The following is a 19725-nucleotide window of genomic DNA, read 5'->3' on the forward strand; positions in this document are numbered from 1 at the left end:
GGATTTTAGTGCAAACTATTGAAGTTTGAAAAGGTGTTAGATTGAAGTAAGGGGCTTGCTTTGAAGAATTTTGATAGAGAAACCACAGGTGGCTTTTAGAATGTTTTCAGTTAAGATGGGTTTGTATTTAAAGAGTTGTCTTCAATCTCTTGATTTTTATAGTTCAGTCTTAAAGACAGAATTCACCTTGATCAATATGGGTTGATTTGGCTTTATAAAGCCTGATCTTTCCAGATTATTCTGTTAAACCCTTGTGGGTTTTTGGTGTGGGTTTTTTGTTGTTTTTTTTAAAAAAAATTGTTGATAGAGATGAAATTTCAGGCTCTGAAAAGTAATTTTCTAATCCTAGCTGCATTAAGGAATGCTTCTTTCTCTTTTTTTGACTGTAGCATAATGGTATTGATGTGGATATAGAAAAGCATTCCTCAGTACTTAAATGGGAGAAACAAAAGAAAAAATTTAGTGACACTAAGTACGGTGATAGTTCCGGATGTTGTCACTTTATATTGCATGACATGGTATGTGTGACTAAGACTTTCACTGAAATAGTTTTGTGCTGGTGCCTGTTAATTCATCCAGTCATGTGGATAACTGTAATACAGAACAATATGTGACAATCCTAAAGTATTCTTTAAGCACCAAAGATGACTTTGAAGTTATCTGGTCTGGATTAAGTGACCTAGGCAAAATTTATTTCAGATTTGTTGATCCTTAAAGACTCTGCGTGTATATTACTTACAGGAAGAATCCTGACGTGGCTTCTTCCCTAGGTTTTATTAGACAACTGCTCAAACCAAAAAAAAACCTAAGGTGATATCACCAACTTAGGATTTTTTAAAATGCTAATATTGATCTTTGTGCATGACAAATGAAGCAAGACAACTGTTAAATCTATCACAAATGTCAACAAGTGAGTGGTAGATCTTAATCCAAGCAGCAGTTAAGTTTGCCATTCCATGCCTCCCAGTAGAGTGTAGTGCCGTGTTTAACGTAACTTCCTTGAATAAGCATATGTTTAATCAACTGATTTCCTAGAAATTGCAGATATGACAAATTTTATTCCCACAAAACTTTCAAACTTAGAATAGGCCTCACATGAAAGCTATTATTTCACATTTTACTTTTCTTCAAAAATCACTGTTTGTCCAGCCAATGTGGCCCTTTCAATAAAGATACAATACTTGATATTGTCTGGCAAGGAACATATTTTCAGTGTGTCTTTGGACAGGAATTTGCATGAAGTGTTTAATGTATAGAATCGTTGATGATGATTTTTTTTTAATCATTCATACCTATTTTTACTATTGAAGCTATCCAGTTTATTAAGCAAAGGAAATATTCCCTGAAGCAGATGAATTGGACTTGATAGATGGTGGTGGTGTATGTGTGAGGGATAGTCTCCGAAGATTTTTAGAAATAGTAAGTCTTGTCATCTAATTTATAAGTTTAAATCAGATATAAGAAGAGATAAAATGTGTTTCTGTCCATTTTATCAATGGGCAAGCTAGGGATTAAACTGAACCAGATTGAATGGGGAAAAGAACACTTTTTCAGTTTATAGAAGAGACCATAGCTGTCACAAGTTGGTTCCTGACTTCAGCACTTCATGGTATGAGGGTTTAGGCAATGAATTCTCTCCATTCATGCTGTAACTTGCAGTAAAGCTTTGACCTGAAGCATGGACTGGTTGACACTTGTTTGCCTAATGTTTATTGTTGATGGAAGTCTTGGTCTTAATACAGTTTTATTGTAATTCCAAATGAAACTTAAAACATTTTAGAGCAATACAAGTAAAAATATCCCAAAATCAATTTAAACGTTAAAAAACGAATATCCATGTTGTCACATTTTTTCCTTCTGTTCTCTTCCAAAAGCATAAATAGGCACCATAGTCCAGGATGCCTCCCAGATAATAAAGAGAGAAATCTTTTTTTCTGTGATTAGTAAACTGGTGGAAGATAAGATAATACCTTATGGCATCTGATGCTGGGATCCCTTAGTCTGATCACAGAAGTTCTAACTTAAACCTTCCTTTATGTGAATTCCTGATACAAATGTTCGTAATACATTTTATGTATTCTGAGTATAAAAATTTTGATTAAACATCCCAGTTAATTGTTTACTTTCCTTCCAAACCATAATGTTGTTGGTTCATATATTCAGTTCAACTATCATCTTCAGTTTGTTGTGAGACACGTAGCCTGGTTTTTGTAAAGATGAATGGAAAGCCTGAAACCTGTTACTTGTGAAACTTTTCTTCTTGGAAGTAGTTAGAATTTAACTAGAATGATATTTTCTGTATTTTAAATGCATACACATCTAGGGGAATTTTCTCTATGTGCTAAAGTTACAGGTGAGTTAAAGTTGAGCAAGTGAATGGTAACAGTTGCTGTCACCAGCAGATCTAAAGCTATCAGGCAATCTCATTTGTAGTGCTAGAAGAATTGCAGCAGGATATGAAAATTTTGTGGTGTTTGTCTTACGTGCTTAAATTCTAAATGAGCTTTTTATCTCAAACTGCTTTCAGAGCTATGAACTCTTTAGAAGAGAAATAATAAAATAATTTTTAAATCAGTGACACTGTGCTGAAGTTTGTTTCCAGAAAACTGTTTATAGATCTGATTGTTTTATATAAAGTAAATATGAATTAAACTGGAAAACAACTGCCAGGTTTCTGAAACAACAGACTGCTTTGTAAACGTGCTAATATGTAGGATATTATTTACCTTTACTGTTTTGGAGGCTAATTCTACCATTATTTTATGCAGATTCCAGCTGGCACATCTCGTCAGAGTTACCCAGCTACCAGCTATCAGGACTTCAGCAACTGGGAATCTCTAATGAAAATTAAAGAGGGGCTGCTAAGGCAGAAAGAGATTGTGATTGATCGGTGAGTAACCTGCTCCTGCTGAATTGATTAGATTAGATGATGTAAAAGCTACAATGTAGAAACTGACTTTAAGGAGAGCTGCCCTACTCAGTAGTTAGGTTCCAGTCCAGCAAATATTTATGCACAAATATGTGGGAGCTAGTCCTTGCTAGGAGAGAAGACTGGCTGCTGGTTAATAGTCTTTTACAGAGGTTAATAGTCTTTTACAGAGTTGGAAATTTACTTAGGTAAGGTTTAATGCCTCTGCTATGGAAAAGGGAGAGACCAACAGCCATTTCTACTGTCAGCTTCCCCATCTTAGTTTCTTACCAGCCTGGGGGTTTGTATCAGACATCTTTCTGCTTGTGCAGGTCTTGGAAATTACTTGCAAGATGAAAACCAGTAAACTGCATTGCACTGATAGTCTTTTCCGTGACAAGTATAGAAATTTAATATATTTGAAGCCAGTTAATAAAGCTTTGAGAAATTCACCTTTGCAGTAACATTCAGTGGTAAAATGCTATTCAGATGTTCGTACACATTTATTCAGATAATAAAATATTACACCCAGGATCTATATACGGTAAATACATAGCTTCTTATTAAAATGGCTATCAATCTGAAATGGACCTTGGCAGCAACTTACTGCTGTGAAGTTTCTATTATATCTGAAGTAAATTCTGGAGTTTTTGAAACTTGGATAAAATGAAGCCTTAATGAGGAAAATATGCTTTTAATAAAGGGCTTGAGTTTAATGAAGCTTACAGTAAATTAGCAGATGTCATCAGGAGCTGCACAGTTTGGATGTAGGGCATTTAAGAAGGGCGTTTTTATATTTGACATAATTATCGTTTGGCTCAGTCTGTGTTTTAATAATAAACTCTTGGCTTTGTGGCTGAAAGAGGAGTGGTTGTTCTGATCTTGAAATAGTTGTGCCCTCTTGTATGATAGTTTGCTCCACAGCATGAGAACTCTATAAAGCAGGTGTGTGTCGATCACAGGGATGTCAGGCATCCGTTATGAATGTTTTTATATTCATCTAGCAGCTTTCTCTCTTTTAATGGGTGGAGATAGGCAGCTTGGGCGTAATTTACTTTGGGATCAGGAGAATTATGCTTGTGCAAGGTCTGTTTCTTCTTCTGTTGCAAAAGAACAAGGAATTGCAGCAGTTTAAAGTGCTTCTGTCCCCTAGCAGTCTGGCCAGTACCTCTGCTGGCGTTGTGATGAAGGTTGGCATCAGCTTCCCCAGTTTGATATGGGATATTAGTGTGCCTGCTTGGGATAATGGGATATTACCTGCCCCTGCAGCTGAAGATGTTATGCAAAGTTAGGAACTGCAGGGGCTGAGGCATGGGCACACCATCCCACTCTGCCAGCTGTCCTACAGAGGTGGTGATCTCCCAAGGGGATCGCAGTTAAAATGGAAACATGTTTAACTGTTGGTTAGATCTCCTCTGTCAGAGCCTTTTGGTCAGTTCTTAAAGGCTGTCTAAATGACAGTGTTTTTTTCAGGCTAGCTATTTCAGTAGTAATGCTGTATATATAACCTGCAGCCCCCCTCTAAGGGCCCAAGCTGCCAGCAGCATTGGTAAGTGCGTTGCCCATGATGGCTAGGGCCAGTCTTTGGTGCCTTTGCTGAGGATATCACCCTCTGCACATGAAGACTTATTATACAATGGCAACTGAAAAGGCAGTTCATGTTGTTCTCACACTGGAAATATGTTTACAGTCAAGGGTGAAGTTTCTCAAGTGACAGTTTGTAACCCAGTTGCCCGCTAATGTTACTTGATACTGTCCGTGCTGAGGAAGAAAAACTATTTCTTCATTTCTAGTGGCAGTGCTGGTTCTTTTTTGTGCAAATCATATTTTCATGTGACTTAATGAAGGTGGCAAGAGTTCTCTCTGGATTTCTGACAGAAGTTGGTTGCGATGATTCCTTTTCATTCAGCTGAAAATGTAAAATACACTCTGGAAGCTACTGAAGCAAAACAAAAGACTACTTGGTGATGTTACAGTCATTTCCTTTAAGTAGACACTTGGTGTCACAGTTAAGCATGTTATAAATTATAATAATGCAGTAAAATAATACTCCACAGAGAAGGCTTGCTCTGGAATACTTAGCCTCCATTTGGGCAAAATACTTGCTTTAAAAGTTATTATTTTAAAATAAAATAAAATTGTTTGAAATAGAGGATTTGTGTTATTTAAAATTAAAATGAAGTGGTGTTGCATATTTGGAAAGATTTTACAAATATTTTTTTAATTTTATTTTTTTTAAGAAGAGGTAGTGTTTTCTATGACAAAATATTTTTGGTTTCACTCATGGAGAAAATGGTACATAGCTGCTGTCCAAAAGCCTAGAAATAGAAGTCCATTATAAAGCACAAGTGTAACATTTCTTATCAGATGGTTATAAATAAGACTTAAGTGTGAATATTAACTTTCTTCAAGGCACTAAGCATCACTATGAGAAAACTTGATATTGTCCATATTTAACACATGGGGACACAAGGCCTTGCACTGAGAGTCAAGGTGATGTTTGGGAGTAAACAGAAGTCTTCCAGCTGCTGGGCTTCCTGAGCTTACTTTAAACTTCTTTTCAGAATTTGAATTCATTTGGGTACAGTGACCTAAAATAAAAGTTTAAAGTTTGCTAAAGTGTGGTTAATTAGGATTCAGGATGGTGGTAATTAAATTACAGAATGTATGCCTTCAGGAACTAGAGGAGGAATTACTTTGTTGACTGAGGTTTGGTGGTAGGTGTTTGCTGAGAAGGCCTCTTGTACCTGCTCTCACAAGAGTTTTAAAAGGTGTAGTCTCCTTAATTCATGTTTCATGCTGAATTTACAAACTGGTGGTTGGAGGGTGCTAGCAAGACTTGTTTAATTTTGGGGGGACAGAATCCTGGGAGAGTTGGGTTAAACTCCTGCTGTGTGGAAGCCAGAGGAGTGGGGTAGCAGCTGGCATGGCGTTCCAGAGCCAGCTGCTTACTGCTGACAGGTACAGAGAACAGCTAGATGAAAAGCAGCACACTGGGAACACCCTTCTCTTGCCGTTTTCACTAGTCTTCCATTCACCCACAGGGTCATTACCCATTTTTTTAATGTTAAACCCTCTTCTGTTGGGAATTGCAGAGGGGCCCTGCTAATTCAGGAGGTGGAAGAGAATAACATGACATCACACCACACACAGTGGTGCTTAAATCTATTGGTAAGTAGGATGCAGGCTCTGTATGAGGCAGTATGCTTAAGCTGTTCTACCTTTTCCATGTTATAAAAAGGGATGAGGGGCAGGAAAAGTAAAGAAAAACCTGCTGCCTGATTCCCTTCTTTCCACACAATGATGATAAGGGAACAAAAATCCAGCCTTTCCGGGTTAGATTGTTAAACTTCCTTGTTTTGCATTGGAAATCTGACTTTGGAGTAGCTGCAAGCAAGTTTTCAGTCATTAAAAACGATTCAAGGAATAATGCTTACAATGTATATATATCATCATACATGGATACTTTGGTGTATCACTGGAAATTCAAAGACGTGAATAGCATTTTTAAAAACCGAAACAGCCACTTGCATCTGTGAATAGAACAAGTGGCTTGATTTGTATTCTCTACACTGCACTGAACAGCAGATTTACTAATAGATTAGTTAAAATTGATTTGTGTAGTCTGTTCAGCGTAACAAATGCATATTTTAAAGTATGAATGTACACAGCATAAATGGGTGGGTTTAAAAGTGGGTTTGGTTTGCTTTTTAAAACCACTCTAGGAATTTCTGCCAATCTAATGAATTAAAGCCTGAGAATGGTTTTTAAGTCTGCTTTTAAATGAGATGGAGACCATGCGTTTAGGAAGCAAAAACGTAGCTAAGGAAGGAAGTCTGGGTGGCGGGGGCGCGGGGGTGCATGGGATCACAATGGCACTTCTTAAAGATGTGTGTCATGTTTTCTGCACATAAGAGCTGTTGGTACAGGCTGTGAACAAGGATTTAAGAATATTGTCTGTAGGAGGAAACCTGCTGCTGTAACACTTATTACTAGAATGTCTGTCACCTACTGTACAAAATAATTGGATTATATCACTGCCTTATTTCTCTTGTGGTTTACTATGTAACAGTATGTAATATTTAGCACCAGAGGGAGCCAACTGGTTTAGAAAATGACGGCATCATGTTTTAATTCTTTGAGTTCCTCCTATGTTCAGTACATTCACAACACTGAAATTAGTGTTTTGTACAATTGTGAATGTCTCTTGAGACTGGCTGGCTTCAGTAGGTGTCTCTAGTGTGGTCGTGGCACTGTTTGTTTGGCAGGGACTGTATATAGGGGCTACATGAATAATGCCAAATATTTGAACATATGACATAAGCTGCTGAGAATAAGACTGCGTGTAGTGTTCTCTTCCAGATGGCTTAAGGGCATTTGAACAGCTAACAGCTTTTTAAGGGAAGGTAGATACAGAAGTACAATTTTAGTGAATAGCTGTCATTACTCAGGGCATAATAACATTTACATTCTTAAAACAGTTGCTAAATCATTAGCTTTCCATCCATATCTGAATTATGCTTAGATGTTTTCACTGGGACAAGAGAATTAGATTTTCTTTGGCTTGTGTCAGATTGTCCTGAGTTCAGTAGTTGACATCAAACTACGTGCTCTGATAGTGCTCATGTTACTGCTAGTGTCAAGCTGTAATTCTGCTAAGTTGGGATAGTCTGTTAAGACCTGCAGAATTAGCATATCCATTTGAGTGCTAATTTGGTATAATTTCTGAGGAGGCTTTGAAACTTTATACCACCCAGGCTCTGAGCGCATGCTTGTATATCTGGGAGTCCTGTGCAGGTAGTAGGGCTGTGAAGAACCTCCTCAGAGTGTCTTGCTTTGTAAAATATTCTTCACTTGCAGTCATATCTTGAAAAAGATGCATTTATGTTTTTCTAATATCACCAATCACCCAGGTAACTTGTGATTGAGACTTTTGTATCGTGGGCTGGTAAACTTTCAGGAAGATTTTGTTAGAGTAATTATTTTAGCAGTTATTAAAGTTCACCTTTTCAGAGGTGAATACTAGTAATCTATGAAATGGAAATTGATAGCATTAGTTTTCATATAATAACCTACATCTTGGCAATAACAAGAGGATGTAGGGCTAAAAAGGACCTGTCTAACCTATATGCTCAGCCCTAGGAAGGACAAGTTGTAGTAGTGTCACTCCTGGTAGGTTCCTATGCTGTTGCTACTTGCAATAGCAGATGTTCCACGACCTTTCTGGGTTGGAGAGTTTGGTCATTAATTAGCTGAAACAGAAGACTTTTCCTAGCATGACTCAGTCTTTCCTTCTAGGTCATGTTTTCTAGAGCTCTTGTAGCTTTCGTTATTCCTTGAGATCTCTCCAGCTGATCAGTACATCATCCCTGAAGTGTCCAAACTGGCCAGCCCAGGTCTCCCTCTGCCTGAGCACCCATCTCTCACAGACTGTTGCCTTATGTTGTGTTTGCTTTTTGTAGTACAATGCTGTGTAGTTTTGGTCAGCTGCGACCCCACACCCTTTTCTGTGGGAGTTCTTACAGCTGGCAGAGCTGACAACAGCAGGGGAGGTGGAAGGTTTGCTCTGTATTTGACCTGTCGGGAGACTGCAGAAGTCAAAAACTTCCCACCATGGGGGGGAGGGTGCAGTCCTTTGAACGGTTGTGTCCTTGTCCTGCTCATGCCTCGCCCCCCCTGGACTAAGTAGCCCAGAGCATCTGAGAGGGTACAGTTGCTGGCTGTGCTTTTGCCTGCCATCCTTCAGCACTAGCTTACCTCCTGTGGGTCAGGCTGGCATTTCAAACTTCTACGCAATTCAGAAAAGTCATTTAAAAAATAACAATCCATCCAGAGCAGAGATTACTTCTTGACTCCCAGAGGTAGTGTTCCTATCTTCTCTTCAAGATAAGTTCTCCTGTGACAGGTGGAAGGGTAGTTCACTTTGAAACGCAGGCTCTTAATTTCACCAAAAAAACAGACTCTATTGCATAGGAAATTTGAGGTCACACTTCTCATGAGCTTTACTGATTTTGGAGTACTTTGGCATGAGTTTTCAAATTATGGAAAATGTATTCACATTGGGTTTAGGACTTCGTTTACTACTGATCTTTTTCCCTATCAGCACTCTGCACATTTGCACTTGTGGTCCAAAAGATCGTGCCTTTAAAACAAAGGGATATAAAAATTAGTATCCAACTTCTTAAGCCACAAAACAAAGCAGCATACCTCCCAACTACAGTGTGGAATAAATTATATTTGTAATACAGAAGGATCTGTATCATGTTTTACTTTGCATCCTGACTCTGAGGAAATCTGCTTAGGCATTTTCACCTAAAGCAACTCCTTCTCATTAACTCATGACTTCTTGAAGGTAAACTTCAATTGTCATTTGGTTTATTACGAAGTTACTAGTGTCCCTTCTGTGGTGGAGGAAGCTCTGTTCTGAAGTCCGTGAAGTGTTTGAGATACCGGACCTGTATCTTGACTTGTAGTGTGACTTAGATGGGACTTAGATTTATGCTGATCTCTTAAAGGTTGAAGGGAGGAGGCGCTTCTCTGGCAGATGTGGGTTTCTAAAGGCTCTTTCATGTTAGAGGAAGTAGGGGACAAGATGGATTTATGGAGAACAGATGAATTGGTCCCAGATTGAAGCGAATATGGTTTATTTCCAGATGAACGCATGTATGAATGTCTGTGTAAGCACGTGTCCACAATTTGCTCATCCTGTGTGAATATGAGAAAATAATGTGAATGTCTGTTCTGTCATACTAATGTTTTTGAGACATACAGAGAAGCGATTTGTATATTAAGCAGTTTGATGCTGGTCTCTGAGGACAGTCCAAGCTTATGCATGTTGAACTGAGTGCTGTTCTCTGCTATCCCATGTTCTTTGTACTGGCTTGAGCTTTCAAAGGGGATTGTTTGAGCTAAAGGACAGAACTACAAATGAATCAAAACTGAGATATGCCCCCCCCAATTGATACTTCACTCTTATCACTGTTAACTTTCTTTTTGCGCATTTAAATGGATCCAGTTACCGTCAAGTGGTGCCAGTAGTTTTTCTCTGGATTTTAGCCAGTTTCTTAAGAAGAGTCCCAGTCATCCAGGATGGGGGGGAGCTTGGCTGCCATTTCATGGGGTGTAGCATGTTGCCTTCCCCATGTTTGTCTGCAGACAATAGCAACACAGGGAATATGCATCACCAGAAGCAGCCACTTACTGTCCGTGGGCAGAAAGACTGTGAATATAGCAGACGCACAATTGAAACGTGCATGTGAAGCCTTTTTTTTTGCTCATTCCCTAGCCTGCCTTTGAAGTATTTTCTGAGTCTCACCTTTAAATGCAAATGCCCTAGTGAGGGGATGATCTTCTTTGGCCTGTCTTTCTCCCTTCATTGATGAGCAGAAGAGTGTTAGCTGTCTTGATTGCGCAGCAACTCTGGGGAGGGCCACAGCAAAGGTCCCTGTTCCAGCTGTGGCAGCGTGGCTGAGTGGTACCCATGGCATGCCATGGACGGGAAGCAGAGCTGCATCAGTGTTGTCTGATTTCCTGACTCTTCGTCACCAGCCCTTCCTAGTCAGTCGCTCGACTTCACTGTCATCCGAGGGCCCTAGCTCCAGGGACCAGCTCCACGGTTTTGCTCAGGGTCAGCACTGTTCATATTACTACTAGACTGTCTCTGGTTTTTAACCCACAGCTCCTTCAACCCCAGAAACTTCTCACTCTGTTCTCTCCTTCCATCCCCATGAGGGCCAGGGGCTCCTGGGGAGCATGAGGGGGTGGGCAGGGGCCTGTGATCCAGTGAGGTGCTGAGAGCTGATGTCCAGGGCACAGGAGGGGCACGGACAGCCTCACCCCAAACAGATGGGGCAGCACAGTGTTAGTCCGTTTTCTTCTTGTCGTCTGAATATACCAACTGAAAGTGAGCTACTTATTTACAAACCTGGATTTAGGCAAACTAGGAGTTACTTGGTGGTAGGGCACACTAAAGGTCACTGCAAGAGAAGAGGATAGCTGGTGGGTTGTTTTGCTGTTTGCAAGGGCATAAAAGGAGTGTGTTTTTCCTTAGGTCTGTAATTGGTTGAAAGTATTCTGGGATTTACTGTTGTCCTTCGTCACCTTAGCATCAGAAACATTGAGCTGGATCTAGTGACCCACCCTTCTCATACGCTTGATGCTCAGAATTAACTTTCTCCCCAAACATAGTCACATTCTGGATCAAGTGCTTTTGCTTTCTTTTACAGCAAAGGACACTGGCAGAGACCTGTCAGAGCCATGGTGGCATATGTCACTTCATCGGTGTCAGTCCTTTGAGTGTGGGCTTGTAGCTTCCTGATGATTGACATGCTTTGATTTGATTTAAATTGTTGGGCTCGAGGAAATAAAGAAAAGGGAACAAAATGTGTGCATTTTACAAGACCTGAAAGTATGCCAAAGTCATTACTTTGTAAAAATAGAAGGGTTTTCCATAAATAATCTAGCTGGCGTGTAAATAACTGATGTGTGGAAATTGGGACAAAAGGGCTGTTACAGGGGACCATAAACCATGTAGCCACCACTTCAGTCATGTATGATTGATTACCTGTCACTTCAGGTGAGTTCCCTAAGAAAGAATGTACCTGGGAGTAGCACAGAGAGGGTTTGATCTCAGGATATTCAGAAATCATGACTGGAGGTTCAAAAAATGGGATGAAAATGCATAGTTCAGGGTATCAGTGAAATCTTAATAATAATAATACTGATGATGATGAAAATACAAGCAGCTTGCTTCTGCGGAAAAATGCCTTAAAGTCACTGCATTTGGGGTTTTGTTTGTTTTTTTTTAAAGTGCTGGGGTGATTGGTTGGTAATAGGGAGGCTTCTAGGGACAGCATTCCCACTGTAATACACAAGCTGTGCTTGTGAAACTATTTGAACTTTCTACACTCTGTTTAAATAAAGCTCACAGCCTGTGGTTATGCAGCAGATTAATAGTAACAGCAGTGGGCTATGAGAGGATTAAAACTGTCTTAGCATATGAGAACATCAGTGATAAAATGCATCTGGTATGGAGTCTCGAAAGACTTATAGGTTTGTATGTAAATAGTAAGTACGTTTCTACAGCATTTATCTTCTATTCTGCTTGTGACTGCTGGGCTGTTTCCAGAATTTTTGTTTCTGGGTGCCATGAGGTTAATGACATTTTCAGAGGCAGTTATGCAAAGAAGTTGTGCAGAATCTCCACACCCTTAAAACATTTCTACAGCCTGTTTTGTTAGCAAGGTTTTGTAACAGTGGAGCGTTTCATGCTTTGCAGAGTGGAAAGAAGCAAGCTAGTTACATTCTGTGCGAGCACAGCTCTGTTTTGTCACGGATTAATTTGTCTCACCTTTTTTCCTGCAGGGATTTGGTAGAGTAGGGAAAGGATTATGAAAGAGGAAATAATGGTAGTGTAGTTCAGACTACACTGGAAGTTCAAAAATATTTTAAAACATTTACTCCGGGCTGTACTGTTTAGTTCAGGCTATTGAAATCCTGCCTGTGAAGGAAGGCACTGCTAAGTTACAATCATCCACAAACATAAAATCACGTAGTTCCTTGAAGAGATAAATGACAAATGGGTAAGTAATTTTAAAACACATGAAGCAAAAATATTTTAATAGATCTGTTTAATAAGTGGTAAGGTGATAAAAAATGAAAAATTACTTCAGTTCCTAGGTTAGGACAACTCATACTAAATAATTCTGGTATCTGTGACCAAGCATGTATAGAAGTCATCAAAGCTTTATATTTTCTCATATGATTATACAAATCCTTGGGCTCATATAACGTCTTTTACAACTTAAGAGCATATTCTTTTACCTAATCTTCAAATCTGCTTCTTCCAAAATAAGTTTGAAGATTTTTGTTTGTAGTGCCATCATACAGATGCCAACCAGAACTGTACATAGTCTTTTAGTGTTACATACTGTATTTGTACAAGTTGGTCCATCTAGATGGTGGAATGAAAGACAGAAGTCCCCAGACTGCCTGTAGTGATACAGAATATTTTAAGACTTGCAATGGAGTCACATAAATAAATCTAGTTGCTTTGGTTTTATAAATTGTGTTGAATTAATTGGTCGAAGGTACTACCAAATTGCAACTCGATTATACTGTTTTTCCATTCATTGCGGTTCTTTATAGATATAAAAATAGGGGAAAAAAAAGATGTTCTGTAGGCATGCAGCACGTCTTCTGTAACATGTATATCTTTAAAGTTTAACTTGTAATATATTCACTACTTTTGAAATATTAAACTCCTCTTGTAAAACGAGTAATTGTCATACAGTTGGCTAATGACCGGCTAGGAGAATATACGTGGCTCAAATTGTTTAATTTCATATATATAATAAAAAACAACTTTAATTGAGTTTTTGCAACTTATTTTTCCTCTTTAAATTTGCAGTTTGCATCTTTTCAACTAATACACATTTTGTTTTAGTTTCTAGATGTATAATATATTTTGTATACTCATGATATTTCCAAGATGCTTTTCCTAAACACAACTCTTCCCAAATTTTAAAAAAGCAAACTAACTTTGATATTTTTTTTTTTTTTTTTTTTTTTTGTACTTTTAGAGGATTTGCTTTTCTGGTGTGTGCGCAGGCAGGTCTTCACCCTTGAAGTTAACCTGTATTTGCCATTTATCTGCTCTTAGGATTGGATTTAGTCAGCTGGGTTTGGCATTGTCATTTCCAGAAAAGCCAATCATACTGCATGCTTAGAGGCAAAGCTTTGAGAAACAATTTCATGCTTGCATGCAAATGCCCTAGTATAAAAAAGAAGGAAAAAGGGGAAGTTAAAAGAGAACACAAAACTGGTTTTCAGTTTAAGAAGGTTGCTGTGTGTGGTTCTGGAGGGTGCTGACAACTCCATTCTGGAGCCAGTTATTGAGGTGCCCATTGCTCCACAGAGAATACAGCACACTTCACAGGGCTGTCTAATGGGGGCTGGGGCTGACACCTGGCTTGTATTTGCCCTGCAGTCATGCTGGTTCAAATGCAGGCATGATTTAAACAGTGATATAGTTAGTGATATAACAGTGATACTGTTTCTGCTGTACACTGGCCAAGCCATTGGTGCAAGAGGTTAATTCTGGTTTGGTATGCAGTGTGGTGTTTTACCCTAGAGGCGGGGTACATCTCCAGTAAAACAATTGACTGAGAAAGTCCTAAGCAAAGCAAAGAGAAAGACCTTGCAGGAAAGCCATGCTGACAGTCTTACATAATGACTTTTTACTCTTAAGTTCTTTCTGCTCCCTTTGGTTTGTAAATCTCATCAACCTATGTCAAAAGTCAGCTCTAGCAAAGAGAGAGGGACCAAGCAAGAGAAGTCCAAGTAAAATGAAGGTGCAGATTTTGTTTCTTTTCATTCTGCTTTCTGTATACTTTTTCCTGCTTATGTGCGTGGCCCTAGGAGCAAATGACAACAGAAGCCTGCCTCAGCCCCCACAAAATAAAACTGAGTTTTCGAATCGTATTTCTACAGGACTTGCTTATTATTGCCTATTGAACACAAACCCTTTGGGGTATGCTTAAGTGAAAGTTACGTGGTGACTATAGTTAATAGCTCATATCCTGATAAGATTCCAGTTCTAGTGGTAAACTATACTAGTTGCAGTCTGGCTGTGGTAGGAAAAAGCCCACAGTTAATGTAGTTCTAGGGTAGTTGAATATTATTGTTACGGTATTCTTCAGTATAAGTCTTAAGATCTGTGATTTTTAATCTCATTTCCATGCCTTCTCTTTTCAAATAAAATCTGTGTATTATAGGCAAAAGCAGCAAATTAACAATTTGCATCAGAAGATAAGGGAGAATGAATTACGAGCTCAGCATGCAAGACTGAGTCATCTTGTGAACTGTGAAGAACCTTACATGACTAATTTACAGGTAGGATGGATATTTTTCTTTCAGCAAAGCTTTCCATTGCCCAGTAACTGACATCTGAAAGCACGGTCACTATTTACTGCAGGCCAAAATGTAGAGCTTTTGTGATTATTGATGGTTGTGTAACGTATAGCCGTAAATTGTATAGAGGAAAATACCTTCCAAACGTAGTAGTTTACATTTGCAGAAATCTAGGTTATGTTAACATTATGTACATACTTGTTCTAAGACCTGATAAAAATGGGGTAAGAATAAGAGATTGTGACATTGTAAGAATAAGGGGTTAACAGCATGCATGTAGCACAGTTATACAGGGGCATGCTAGGAGATAAAGTAGTTTGATAGGAGAACATCTGAAAAGAACTAATGGGAGGTTTTCTGAAAGAGGAAAAGGAGGCACTACTCGAAGGAGTGGTTAGATTGTTACCGATAGACTAGATGGGAGGTGTGGGAAGGCAGGCAGACTGGTGGAATACCTGCGCATCACATACCTGAAAAGGATATGGATTAGTATTCTTAGGGGACACCTAGTCTGAAAGGGAATGTGTGGTGGTGTTCTGGGCATACCTGTCCTAATTTTTATCTAATTAGCACAAATACCAGAAAGTGTGAGGCTGAGGTAGCATAGACTAACCACAAAATGCAGATCAGTTTGAGGACTGTGGCTGCTGCCCTGTTGTAACATACCAGTTCCATCTCCAGAACTCAGCATATCTGAAAGGCAGTGCAGGAAGAGAATGTTAAAGGCAGATATACAGAGAAATAGGGGGGGGTTGTTCCACTTCCGTTACCTTACCTCTTTCTGTTACAAAATGCACCAGGATGTCAGCTAGCATGACATGACGTTAATTATATCCTTGGAAGAATACAGCTGTGCATCAGGTGAGAACCTGGTTTATTAAGACAGGAGAGAAATTCAAGGGGAGCCTCAGTGTGAAATGAGTATTCAGAAACTTTCAGACATCTAGGAATGTGGCTTTTGGTGCTTCCAGAAGTTTGTTTATAGAATACTTAATGTTCTGTCTAGATTAAGATTTGCAGGGGAGCGGGAGAATTACTGCAGAAACTGAAATTTTAGTATACCATAATACTCTTCAAATAAAGCACCAGATGCATTCATCTTTCATAATTTAAAGAGTTTTAAAAGTTTATAATGTATTAGGATTTCTGCTTGATTTGTGTGCCTTCTATAAGATTAACTTACAAATGCAAATCTTCTTTAATGGAGGTTTTAATATCTTCTAATGCTTTGCTGAAGGGATGTTACTGGTTAACAACACTGTGTAATTTCTTTAAAGACACCAATTTATGTTATTAAAAGAATCTGGAAACTGAAAGCCTAATGGGGTGTGTCTCGTTTTTCATCCCACATGCGGTTGATGTCCATTTTGTGCTTATCTGTGTGTGGGCAGTGGAAGTAGAACAACAACACTGAACTGCATGAAATGGGAAGGGAGAGAGGGTTTTGGTATACAGGGCAGAAAGTGAGAGGCCTGCCTTCTGGTTTTAGCTGTTGTCTCAGGCTTGTCCCTGCACCATTCTGCACCTCAGGTGTGATAGCTCTAAGGTTTGACTAATATTTATGTTCTGATTTAGGAGCATCTTGAGATTGGAGCATCTCTAATACTTTCATAGGCATGTTGTAGAGTGTTTTTCATCCTAAGGGGATGGTGTGATAATGCAGTGGCAGTGATATGTTTTGAAAACATGTCTTGTTTGGATTTTCAGGGATTTCTCCTGAAGAGAAGTCACACCTCTTCCATAAATCTGAGGGGAAGTGTGGCTCCACAGTGTTCATCTGCATGTGTTGTGAATGTAAAAGTGTCTAACTTTTTTTTTTTTTTTCCCCCCAGATGCCAAAGTATATGCAGTTACCACGTATTTTAATGTTTGCAAAATCAAACCCCACCCTTCCTGACAGTAGGAAAAAAACGCAGGACTGTTTTCTGCTGTGCTGCTCAAGTATATGGTAGAATGTGTGTGTTCATTTGTATGATTATTTTATTTCTTTTTGTAAGCAACCACAGTATGAGAGCACACCAGTGCAACCTCACGTTTCAGAAAGATCAACATCCCACCTTGAGGAGCTTGAGCGAAAGATTGCAGCAGCTGAGAATAAGGAATTACAACTCAGTGAATTTGTAAAACAAATTTCAAACAAAGCCAGTGAGGAGAAAAAGAAGATGGAAGAGAAAGTAAGTGTCTTTCATGTTCCAGGTTTCCTTTTGACACTGTTAAAGAAGCATATGTTTTGTTTGCTAGAAAGCAGCTTAGTGTGTGGGTGGCTGAGCTATTTTCAAAAGTTAGCTAAACTCTATGTGATGGAAAAACTGGTAGTTAAGTGTCTGTAGGTGTTGGCAATGGATAAATCTAAACTTGTACTGAATACATCCTAAAAAGCGGTACTAGATAAAATGGCAATCATGATGATGTTTTTAACCAGGTATCACTTGCTTTGAAAAAAAGCTGCTCAGCTCTAAGAATTCATATAGCTTGAAGTGATTATTACAGTAAATAAAGTATCATTTGAAAACAGAAAGATTGTGAAAATTGTCTATTTTTTTAGCATCGTTTGTAAGTGCGGCCCTCGTGCTTTGAGGTGCACTTGCCAGACTGTATGTGCCCACTTAGCAGGAATGATTCTCTGGTGGCTTTTGTAGGATGTGCAGACCAGACTTCAGCCTGAGACAAGGGAGAGGCTTAGATGCCTGTGTTCTTGGAACTGTCTCGACAAGGGTTTTCTTTGGAGGCTGAAGCAGTACCCAGGGGTAGTTTTGAATGTCCTGACAGCCTTCCTTTATTGCAAGCAGGAATGTGCTGTTGACGAAGTCATTCCGAATTAATGTTTTAGGGATGTGTTGTCACTGTTACCTTCTCTTCTTTGATCACTAGGCCTTACTGCTGGGCTTAGATTTATCTTAATGTGGATTCAAGGGGTGGGAGCAGTATGACACAGTGAAGTGGCAGGTAGGGAGACAAAGAAGAAAGAAGCGTAGTTCATCTCCAGTTCTGCCTTACCATTTCCCGTGAACCCTGCAGTATGCTTTTCAGAAAGGGCAGAAATTGGATGATGATGCTTCCTCCTGTCTCAGCTCTTACTGCTGCTGTTCCTCACTGTGTGGGAACTGCTGCTATAGGTGGTGGCAGTGGTGAGGACCCGTGCAGCAGTGCTTGTGTCAGTGAGATGGTTTGTAGCTAGAAGCCTGAATCGCTGCACAATCCTGATTCACCCCTTAACACCCATCCATTCTGTGTACTGAACAAAAGGCGCTCAAAGAGAGAAAGGTCAAAGAAGGAGAGCATGTGTTTCTGTAATAAAATTAGTGTGTTGCAGTTTGAGGAATGACTGTAGAGGGAGGAAGGAGCTGTGCTGTGTGAATAATTCTGGTGCCTGAAGAGGGTTTTTTTCCCTAGGTTCCACGTGTAGTCAGTGTAGGACTGAGGTGATTGAGAGCTCTGTAACTGGCACTAAAATTTCAAAAGCCTGAAAAAGCTTCCCTGTTATGGCTGGCCAGTAATTGTGGTAGCTCCTCACAGCTTCCTAGCTGAGGGAGCCTGCTAAGGTAGATACTGCATTACTCCCCACCAGCGTCCATGCCATGAATGCCTAGGTTCTTCCTTTTCTTTATGCCAGACATGAATGTGCCTCTTGGCTGCAGATTTTGTAGCCCTCACTTCAATTCCAAGACATTCATCTGGAAATTGGGCTGCTGGGCTGGAAATGCTTCAGTTCAGACACCCATACTTACCCTGCTGGCTGCTCCTTCTCCCTCTGCTCTGGGTAATTGCGAAGGATTCCTGTAAGATACTGCTGACAGCTTGTAGTAGTGTTCTTTTCTGTGGCCTTACTTTTAACATTTAGTTGCTAAGAGGTGAGTGCTTTTGAGTGCTTTCCATTTTTTTCCTGCCCCAGCAAAGCCATCAGCAGTGTGTGTATGAAGGAGGAAATCTAAAAAAAAAAAAAAAAAACCAACAAAAAAACCCAACAAAAACCAAACCACAAAACAAAACAGATTAGAAGCTTGTTTTCCCTTCTGCAGAGTCAGCAAGTGTGAATGGAAAATAAACCAAAACACTTTTTTTTTTTTTTTTTTCTTCCCATCTCGGGTGACAGAAAGTGGAAAGAGTCCTTGAAGGGATGCTGGGGATTTAGAGATTTAGAGAGGGCAGGAGGAATCCCAAGGCAAACACAGTAGCTATTCGAAGGAGAGTTTGCAGGAGGGGAAATCCCCTATGGTATATATGCAGGACAAGAAGATTTGGAAACCATGTAATCTTTATTGCACAAGTATGGGAGTATTCTGACTGGTCAGCTTGTCATCCTTAGTGGTATGTGAGAAACAGAGAGGAGGGATGCATTTAATTAATGGTCAGACTCCTGGGAATTGTTACTGTGCAGCACTGGCTTACGTGTGTATTTGTATCACTGCCTTAAGGGTTGGGGTGGTGGGGCGAGTATGTGGTTCTGAAGCACATTGTGGCAAAAGACCATGGCTGAGTTGCAGTTCTGCCTTACTGAACGTGGAGTTTACTTGGGCTTTGTCTAATCAGAAAGATTTTAAAGCAGCCTGAAAGCTTTGTTCAGTTTTGAGGTCTCGATAAAATAAAAGATACGAAGATTTCTGGCCTTTTGGCAGTCCTTAGTTTTGTGGCTCACATAGAAAGCTTTCTCTGGAAAAACTTTCCAGGTGTTATTTACTTAAACTTTTCGGCAGGCTGTTACTGAACTCTGACATTGACAGTGTTACACATTTATTTCTCTGTGAGGTGGATGTCTGTAGCACTGTAATAAAAGAACATTTAGCATTTACTCTTGTGACAAGTGTTTGTTATCTGTGAATTAGTACACCTTGCTTCAAGCAATAGAGATGCTGTTTTTATTAAACTGGACTATGACTGGAAAATACTCTTCCCCCCTCCCCCCCACC

General features: G+C 39.5%; 1 protein-coding gene across 5 annotated transcripts in view; it reads left to right on the plus strand.

Annotated features, from left to right (window-relative positions):
• The window catches only part of CEP85L (centrosomal protein 85 like), a 152738-nt gene that overhangs the window by 117719 nt on the left and 15294 nt on the right, over positions 1-19725 (plus strand). For all 5 annotated transcript variants that reach the window (XM_056342606.1, XM_056342604.1, XM_056342607.1 and 2 more), the window contains 3 exons: positions 2769-2890; positions 14683-14800; positions 16816-16992. In XM_056342606.1, the coding sequence (XP_056198581.1) occupies positions 2769-2890; positions 14683-14800; positions 16816-16992 (417 nt within the window). The remainder of the gene's footprint in view (positions 1-2768; positions 2891-14682; positions 14801-16815; positions 16993-19725) is intronic.

Source organism: Falco biarmicus, chromosome 6 (assembly GCF_023638135.1).
Source record: "Falco biarmicus isolate bFalBia1 chromosome 6, bFalBia1.pri, whole genome shotgun sequence".
Taxonomy (NCBI): Eukaryota; Metazoa; Chordata; class Aves; order Falconiformes; family Falconidae; genus Falco; species Falco biarmicus.